The following is a 9,927-nucleotide window of genomic DNA, read 5'->3' as shown; positions in this document are numbered from 1 at the left end:
GTGTTTTCTACTTAAAATAAATGTATACACTTATTTCACCAACACTAGTGGAGTTGATTAGTAATAATCTCTACCACTAGTTTGATACCATGTTTTATTTCATTATATGCATGTATTGACGGTCAAATATTATGATTTAAGGACCGTCAACAGCGTCCCGGCCTGTAATGGGACCAGAACCCTCCTTATACCCTTGTGAGATGCATCAATCTCTTTAAGAAGAGCGTTGAGACATATAAGATATACATATTTGTTATCTTTTCATCAAAGATTTCTTCGAGAAGCTCGTCCAAAAACAACATAACTATCTTTTCAATGACACATGCAGGGGCATAGACCAGAAGGCTTGTAGGGGTGATGAATGTATTCCACAGCCAGCTGTGAAGCAACATTCTCTGCCATAAATGAAACATGTTTATGGAAGAAGCCCCAGCTATTTTGGAGTCGAAAAGACGTGGACATCATGTTAGAGTCATTAGGATTGGTGGTGCCCAGTGACACCCGGTCTGACTGAAGGACAGAAAAGGAGCCATCGCCGTTTCAGGTATGTTGGGAGTTGCCTGGCCCACCACTCGCCACGTGACGGGTGAGCTAGAGTAGCCCAACTGGCCCAAATGAGTGCCCAGGGAGCCCGAGGCAATGCAATTTTGTGTTTTGGTAGGTTTCTTGGAGAGACTACGAGGGAACTAGCCGACATTGACAAGACGTCTAAAATATAAAACATAAGGGAAATAGAAAAATAGCACTATGAGCCCCTCCTTAAGCTATAAAAGGAAAGGGACATGCTAAAAAAAGAGGTTGCTTGTTTCTTAGTTTGAAAAAGGTATAGTTTGTACTTTCCAGATCCAGGTAGCAATAAAAAGGACAGGAGTAGGGTTTTACGTCTCCGGGTGGCCTGAACCTATATAATTCCTAGTGTTCATTGCTTCCTGTGGAGCTCGGACCCCATAGGTTTCTGTTTCTTGCACGTCGTGCACTGCTAACCCCCTGGTCGGATCTTCATTTCTCATTTCTAGTAGGGCTCTGCACTTCCCCGCTGACGGAGAATCACTCCCCCGACACACATCATCATCTACTAGCAATTATTATCTAGAGTATTTTAAATTACATGCAGGTGTGCCAGCAATTATTATCTAGATCGTTTTTAATATTATATAAATATGACATATCATTTATAATTTTATTGTTTTTTAGAACTCACTATGCAAGCAATGTCAAATCATTATTTCCACATCATTTTCATATTATATATATATATATATATATATATATATATATATATATATATATATATATATATATATATATATATATATATATATATATATATATATATATATATATATATATATAGTAAATTTGTTTGGTGCTCCATGGTGCCCGGGCATCATTGTTGAAATTGAGTATATACCCAATTCAAATGAGTATGAAACTTTTTCAATTACTTAGGTATTAACATTAACTACTTTACTAACTAGTTTAAAGCAAGTTTGAACTGAATTTGAACTTGTTTTTGTTAGATTTTGATTCTAGGTATATAGCATCCATACATATAATTAGTTAGGTATGTAATTATGGATTGTGAAATAAAGTTAAATTTGAGTTGTTTTGTTGATAAGTATAGGTATGAATCAAATTATTATAACTAGGTATATACTCACAATTTGAAAATTTTGAAAAATTTGAGTAATTTTGTGCATTAGATACCATGGTGCCCGGGCACCATGGTGCCCCATATGAGTGTCCTATATATATATATATATATATATATCAAATTTCTATAATGTATAACATTCATTCATTCACATATCCCGCAGCAAAGCACTGGGTATCTATTAGTATCATTGATTCTAAAGCCACGTGACTTTAAAATTAAAATTCACTGGAGGTGAGTTGGTGAAGTAGTATTATTTTTGGTTAATTTAATCCATGCCATTGTAAATGTAGCTATATAGATAAATGCCATTTCAATTCACTTATTCGTAGCCATGCCATTCATATTTCACAAAATTGGGACCATGTCATTGCCATCTTCTTCCTCATATGTACGTGGGACCTACCCATCCATCAGATTCATCTTTTTCCTCCATCCTCCCTTCTTTTTTTTCCATCTCTCTTCACCATTTCTTCGTTTCTTCTTTCTTCACAGGTAGAGGAGTGGAGCGGGGTGCCGGTGCTCCAGTGGCTGGGAGGTGGTGACGCTTCTTTCTTCACACTGTTCTTGTGAAGATGGCGATGAGAAAGAGATCTGCACGGCGACAAGGTCCTTGAACACCACCCGCTCGATTTGCAGCATGGCGTACCTCCGCGCTGGGGAGGCCACACTGCTGCTGGAACGACGTTGGCCTGCGGTGGTGGTCAGCGGCGGGGTCACGCACGCCACCACTGGGATTAGCTCATTCAGGTCCAGGTCAGTGTCCGGCGGCGCCACAAGCTCACGCGCGCGCCTCACCTCGGCTCAGAGCTCTTCAGCGAGGAACGCCGGTGCGTCGAGCACAGACACCGAGCTTGGCTACTAGTCGTTGCTGGCCTTGAACGCCTGGATGCTGCTCAGTAGCTTGCCGCAGTGCTGGAGCAACCGCGGTTAGTCCGGAGCTTGTCGGGGAGGGTGCGCTGCTACATTGCAAAGAACCAAAGATTCCAATGCTCCTGTGGCTGAGAGCACCGACGCCCTGCTCCTTTCCTCCTTGTGCTCTACCTGTGTTCACGGAAAGAAGAAACAGATAAATGGTAGAGAGGTGAAAGAAAGAGAGGAGAAGATGGAGGAGAAAAGGAACCTGGCATGTGGGTCCTACATACAGGTGAGCGGGAAGATGTAAACTTGATGTCGATGGCATGGTTCTAATTTTATAAAATATGAGTGGCACAGCTACGAATAGACAAATTATAATGTTATTTATGTGAATAGCCACATTTGCAATGATATGGATCAAATTAAACTTTTTTTTAATCCATCTCAGGGGGCACCAGGCATAATCTCGGTAAGAGCTAGTAGAATAATAGTACTTTCTCCATCCCATATTAGTTGACGTTCTAGGTTATTTATTATAGAGTAAGGTTTGAGGAAAAAGACTTTACTACCTCTCATTAAATATGATATGTTTAGATGTAGAAGGGTGGTTGAGGGTAAAAAGGAGATAAATTTGAATTAGAAGTGATTAATGAGACAAATAGTACTTTATTGTGACAAGTATTTTAGGACAAAATTTGAATTCCGAAGAGACAAGTCAACTAGGACGGAGAGAGTCATTTTTTTTCCCATCCAGCCCAGGGCCCCAGGCCGGATCTAGTTGAGAGGTGAGCTTCGGAGATGGATGGAGGAGCGCGCCTAAAGGTAGCAATGATGCAGTTACTGAAGACAGACGATTCGCAGGCTGCCTATAAAAGGGAAAGAACATAGTGGAGGAGCCGCAAGTAACCCAATTAATACTAGCTAGGTAGCTACCGACCCAAGGCATTTAGTTTTGCAAGCTCGCGCTCGGAAGGCAAGATGGAGTCCTCGAGCAAGGTTCGCGAGGTTGTGGCAGACCTTGAGAAGATAAGCCTGTTCCCCGAGGGAGGTTTCAAGCCACTCATCCATAAGATCCCTGCGTTACTCCGTAACATGGAGAACGCAGGTAGCCTCTTCGACCCGGACGTTGTCGCTATTGGCCCATGCCACCATGACAACCCGGATCTGCAAGGCATGAAAAATATCAAGAAGATGGCCGCGAAGGAGTTCTGCTCCAAGTCTGAGCACAAGGTCTCAGCTTTCTACCTCACTGTCCAGAAGGTTTCGGGGCAAGCTAGCAAATGCTATCCCACCAGCATTGACTTAAACGACTTCACCGATATGATGTTCTACGACGGCTGCTTCCTCCTGCAGTTCATTAAGTCCACGGCGGACCGTCGCGCGCGGTCCCCCTGGACTGATCTGATACGGAGAATGGGTTTGTGGGACAGCATCGCGCGCGACGTCCTCCTCCTAGAGAACCAGATCCCATGGGTGGTGCTTGAGGCCCTCATGAGCCTCAAGCATGTATCCGTCGACCGGTTCATTGCATACATCATCAGCTGGTTCGACGAGCAGATGGTGAGACCTCAGGTCCAACTTGACAAGTACAGACCGTCCCACCTCCTAGACCTTGTTCGTCACTTCCAGATCGGCTCTCGTCCAACAAAGGTCGAACCCATTTCAGAACCTCGGCTGGCCATTTCGGCTATAAAGCTAGCTGAGAACGGCATCCACTTTGAGCCGAGTGAGACGACGCGGTTCGGCGACATCACAGTAGTGAAGAAACGGTTCCTCTTCGGCAAGATATCTCTACCTCCATTGTTCCTTGGCCGGAGGACTATGTGCTGGTTGGCAAACATGGTGGCATTTGAGCGGACGAAGGCAGGGAGATGCGATTGTGGCGTGGGCTCTTATATGCATATTATTGCAGGGCTCATGAATAGTGAAGAAGACGTGCGCGAGCTGCGCACCAAGGGGATACTATATCCGGTGTTTAGCGACAAGCAAACGCTCAAATTTTTTAAGTCCATTACCCAGCACGTACCCTACGGTTACGATTATATGCGTATACGGACAGGAATCGATGACTACCACCGGCAACGGAAGCTGGCGGTGACTCTGCACAGGTTCCTGTATAATAACTTCAGATTCTTCCTCATGGCTGGATCAGTTATCGGTATTCTGTGGTAACCATTTTAAAAGCCATTATGTCCGTCAAACAGGGAAACACAATTACTCCATACGCCCCACCTCGCGGTTCGTGAATGTTGTGCCATATATATCGTGTTTCCAGCAAGTTTGTGGTCACCGTTTTCCAAAGCTTTTATTCTGATTATTGTACGAGTAACTCCAGAATGATATGCCCGCTCATTTACCTATTTTCATTTAGTTACTGTACCTGGCTATCTTTTTATCAATTGAGTACTTTTTTCTTATTTATTAATCACTTTGTTTGTATTGACAACTTAGACTTATGTATATATTTTTTCTTATGGTGACACACACACATATATTTGTTTGGTGCTCCATGATTTAAATTGAGTATATACTCAATTCAAATGAGTATGAAATTTTTTAAAATATTTAGGTATAACGTTAACTACTTTACTAACTAGTTCAAAACAAGTTTGAACTGAATTTAAACATGTTTTTGTTAGATTTTGATTCTAATTAAAATTTGAAAAGAAATTGGCAAACGTTAAAATGCGTACAAGAAAAATTCGAATGTGGCCCGAAGAATTTTTGTTAAATTCTCCTTGGTCTAAAAGGAGCCCTCAAATTTTACTTGAATTTTCATAACACCGGAAATAAATATTAAGCAACAACAACAATTATCAGAGTTTTAAAAAAAAGAAAACTAAAAATAATCCTCCTTCCTCCTTTGGGCCGAGTCTAGCCCAAAGTCTTCCTCTCTCTCTCGGCCCACAGCTAAAGTCCTCCCTTCCTCCCTCTCTTTCTCTCCCTCTCCTTCTCTCCCTCCTTCTCTTGGGCCTCCCCTTCCCCCTTGGCCCAGCTCCCTCCTCCTCTCTCTCCTTCTGGGCCGCCCCTCCCCTCACTCCTTCCCTCTCGGCCCAGCCGCCCAGCCCAAACCAGGCCGAGCCGAGCCAGCCGCGTGCACGCGCGCTGACCGCGCGCCCACGTGGGGCCCACGCGCCGGGTCGTCGTCCTCCTCCTGCTCGGCCTCCTTCCTCTCTCTCTCCCGTGTAAACCCTAGCGCCAAACCTCCCCAAAATCCACGCGATTCAAACCAGGGTTTCCGAAATTGATTAGGGGGTTTTAATCCCCATTGATTCCTCATCAATTCCCCCTAATTTCCCCCTTGATTTGTGGCCCCAATCGCCGGGAACGGACGCGCCAACCCCGGCCACCTTCCATGGCCGCCGGCCACGAATTCCGCCGCCGTTCCCCGCCTCTCCTGTGGCCGGCTCCCTCTCCTCCCCTATAAAATGGAACCCCCTCGATCCGTTCTCCAGTTTTAGCCCCTTCCCGCGTTCTCCCGTGGCCTCACCACCTCTCCCCGCCGCCCTCCTCTCTCTCCCACGCCGCCGGCCAACTCCAGCCACCCTACCGCCACGTCAATGCGCCGGCCGACGTCGCCGTCTCCACCTCCAGCATCGCAGCGTCAAGGTTGCCCTCGGCGTCGCCTCCCCTTCGGCCGAACCCGCCGGCGTTCGTCGTCGCCTCCTCGCCGGTTCTCATCGTCGTCCTCTCATCGCTCTCGGTCGTTGTGGCGTTCGTTCCTCCGTCAAGCCAATCCTGTCCGCCGCCCGCGTTTCGTCAAGTGTGCAGCAGCCCCGTCGTCGTCTTCGTCCTCGGCTCCACGTCGTCAAGCCTCGTGCCGGCCACGCCTCGCCTTCGTCCAAGGATCGCCGCCGAAGTCGTTCCCTCGCCGTTTGCTTCCGTCGTCCCCGAGCCGCCTCCGCCGCGCCCGTTCGTCGTCGTCGTTCCCACGCCTCGTTGCGTGGTGGTAAGGATCCCTCCTTCGTTGCCCGCCCTCGTCCTTTCAGTGCTGCCATTGTGCCCGTTGTGCGGTTGTCGGCCCCGGTACCCGTGTACCGGTGTCGGTAGTCGTTCGCGTGTGCGTGTGGTGACCGTGTTAGTGTGCCCGCTCGGTAGCCACGTAGTTTCCACGTGTGCAGCCCGCGTGGTGTCTGGTGGAGTCCGTTTGTCGGCCATTCGCCTCGGTTAACACACGGGGTCCGCTTCCGTCGACCCGTGGACCGTCTCTGTGTACCCGGTCCACCGTGGTCCCTTAGGTTGACATGTGGAGTCCGCATGTCAACAGTGCAGCCTTCCTGTCTTTTCCAGGCTAGCGCTTACACATGTTTTATAGTTGCAAAACCTAATTATAATAATCCGCAAATCTCCATATAACAGCATTAAACTTCGGATGACCATGTCTTGGTCATACGAACTCCGAATCGATCCGTTCAAGTCTCCTAATGTTTGTTATAACCTAAAGAACCCTGTGCTTTCTTTTTATGTATTGTTATTGTTTCTTTATAGGCTTGTAGCTTTGCTTGTGTGCTTCACGTAGCTCCTATCGTTCCGGAGGTTCTCAAAGCGTGGGTCGCGGTCATCGCTGAAGGTTCGGAAGGCCGTTCTCTCTGAGCAAGGCAAGTCGCATCATCCTTGAGCATATTGAATCCCAGTTTATAAAATTATTTTGATTTAAATTAATGTACTATCGCTTTATTTAAATTCCCGCTTTATTTAAATTCCCGCGTTATCACTGTTTTATTTAGCCATGCCTATTTACCTTTGTTATGACCTTATTATTATTGCTATTGTTATTATTACCTTGTTCACCCTAGAATAAATAAAACCCCAACTAGTGGATACTCCATTCATGGTTCCACTTGTATGAATTTAGGTAGATGCTTCGCTGATTAATTAGGCAACATTAGGTGGTTTTATAACTTTAGACTTTGGGGATTCTCATATCACTTGGACACTGTGGAATGGTTGGCTTATGGTGGAATTGGACATACCCCTCTCTTCCTCTTTCAAAACCCCTAAAACTTGTTTTCCGGTGGGGTTTGGGTGCATGCCAGCTGTGGGAAGTAGCACCCCGGCCAATATAAGGATTAAGCTCGGGCCTCTGTTGCAAAGCACTACCGTACTAACCACATGTCTAATGGGTAAGGCTTAACTTGGTGCTCAGTCTAGTCCTGAACAAAAGAACACGGATAGAGATGGATGAAGTCGTTGCGACGATGGATATCTCTGAGGCAAATGAAGGCTACGCGAGCTGCGGCTCGGTAATCAAGATGTCTAGGCAAATGAAGGCTACACGGGTCGGTGCCCGTTAGTCGAGATGCCATGGCACTGGACTAGTACACGGGTGGTCTCACCCCTATGTGTGTGGCGCACCCGGTCTAGATCCTGTTGATAGGGGCTCAATCCTGGCCTGCCTGTCCCGGGATACCGGCCATAGGCAGGGTTGGGTTGGTGCTTTTGTTCACGGCTAGGATGGGTAAAGGGTTATGTCACGTTTTTTATGATGGGTTCCAATTGCAATGGAATGCAGAGTAAAGGTGTGTCTTGTGGGTAAACATGTACACCTCTTATCAGAGTATAATCTATTCGAATAGCCGTGCCCTCGGATATGGGCAAGCCTAGCAATGTACCCAAGTTAGTGGTTTAATTCTTAAAATTTGCTTAACAACTAAAATATGGAATGGTTGGCCTGGGTTGGCTTGGGACGAGCTGGGACCCAGGTCAGGTTGCCAGTTCGGTCCGAATCATCGTAGGCCTTGGGTTAAGGCAGGTTCGTGAGGGTTCACGGCCTTGATTAATAATATTGTGTAGCTCTAGGATCATGTTTACAAAATAGCTTTGAGCAACTAAGTGTCTTTTAAACGCTCTTTACTGCAAAACCCAACCCTATTATTATTACCCCTTGTACCCTCTTTGCATTAATCATGCATCTACCGGTGTGACTTGCTGAGTACTGTGGTGGTACTCATTCTTGCTCAATCTTTCCCCCTCTTCAGTAAGAGAAGCTTTGGAGAAGAAGTCTTAGGTGGAGTCCTGGCTTATACCCCAGTTGAGCGCCTGTGAAGATGGAGCCGTAAGCCCGCTAGTCCGTTGCTGTTTATTTTTGATTGTCAGGCCTTAAGCGCCTTTGTAATAATGTAAATATTATCGATATAATAAAGATATGCCTTTTGTATCATGTTTGTTTGGTGTACCCCGGCTTTTCCTGGGACGGGGATTAATACACTAGCGTTCGGGAAAAGGCAATTTTTCCGGGCGCGACATCACGGTTCCAGTTTTCGCAAAAAGAGCAACAAACCCGGGTATGGGCCCATAGGGGATAGCGGGCTTTGGATAAGGGGTACATTGTGAACTTACATTAATTGATTCAGATTTTGTAACCTCCGGAAGTTTGGGAAATTCCAAATTCGTCACCGTCGGATGAAGTGGAAACCTCACCGAATCGGAAGACTTCACCGGAGAAAAATCTGACTTTTGAAACCACATCTTCCCCGCCGGAGGAGATTGAAATCTAGCCGGGGTAGAACTAGAAACGGTCGCCGGGAAAACGGATGATACCTTCCCTTGCAGCGCTGAATAGATAGCCTCACCAACAGTTCTCGGCGGAGACTTCCTCGGCGACGGCAGCGGCCCGCTCCATGGCTTTGATGCGCACTCCAGAGAAGATGACACCAACGGCCAAGACTCATTTGTGCTCACCAGGGTTTACCTTATCGTTTGGGCGGGGTTATCACCACCCCACGATAGCGCGATAATCGCGATAATCGCACGATAATCCCCTAAAATCGCATAAAAATCATATCTAAAAATTCAAATTCAAAACTCGGCGGTTTCACGGTTTCACCGCGATAATAGCATGGTTTACCGCGATATTTGCATGGTTATCGCAGGCTGTGTAGCTGAAATCATGTAAATGTAAAATAAATAGGGAAAAAAAAATCAAAAATACGGTTGAATATGTGTAGAAAACTAGAAATTCAGAATAATTGGAAGAATATGTAGGATACTTAAGGCCCAATATTCTCTTTCTTTTTCCAATTTGTAAACTATTTTTGGTTTTGCCCTCAAATTTAAATTTAGCAATTACAAATCAAAGAACTACATCCATGATTTTTTTTTCATTTTTTTCGATTTTTTCCGGAATTTTGAATTTGGTCAAAATTCAACCAAACCATATCGCCGATTTCCCCTACCGTAGCCCCGTGATAAGCGTGATAACCGTGATAATCTCACGATTATTGTGCGATATGTGAAACCCTGGTGCTCACCAGCCCGCCGGTACGTAGCCCCTGTTCAGATCATGTTGAAATTGAAGCTGAATGTCAAGAATTACACTTGGTAAGCTATTCTCGTTGTGTAATTGACATTGATAGTCAGCTTCCATTTGGTTTCGTACTATCCTTCTTAATTAATGCGAGTTTACGCCGATCAGC

At 45.8% G+C, this 9,927-nt stretch overlaps 1 protein-coding gene and 1 long non-coding RNA gene across 2 annotated transcripts; both read left to right on the top strand.

The window, feature by feature from the left end:
• The first annotated feature begins 3,490 nt into the window (after positions 1 to 3,490).
• Positions 3,491 to 4,684, top strand: LOC9268340 (UPF0481 protein At3g47200). Its single transcript, XM_015782770.1, has one exon. It carries the CDS (start codon positions 3,491 to 3,493, stop codon positions 4,682 to 4,684), a length of 1,194 nt encoding a protein of 397 aa, XP_015638256.1.
• Positions 4,685 to 5,649: 965 nt separating this feature from the next.
• LOC136354864 (uncharacterized) lies at positions 5,650 to 8,672 on the top strand. The gene is made up of 3 exons (XR_010738735.1): positions 5,650 to 6,461; positions 7,001 to 7,110; positions 8,491 to 8,672. It is a non-coding gene; the product is annotated as an uncharacterized lncRNA (long non-coding RNA).
• The last annotated feature ends 1,255 nt before the right edge of the window (positions 8,673 to 9,927 follow it).

Source organism: Oryza sativa, chromosome 1, assembly GCF_034140825.1.
Source record: "Oryza sativa Japonica Group chromosome 1, ASM3414082v1".
NCBI lineage: Eukaryota > Viridiplantae > Streptophyta > Magnoliopsida > Poales > Poaceae > Oryza > Oryza sativa.
This window is presented reverse-complemented; position numbering and strand designations above follow the sequence as displayed.

Bases quoted from the DNA above. Each gene is read 5' to 3' on its own strand.
- LOC9268340 (XM_015782770.1), top strand. From the start codon at position 3,491: ATGGAGTCCTCGAGCAAGGTTCGCGAGGTTGTGGCAGACCTTGAGAAG.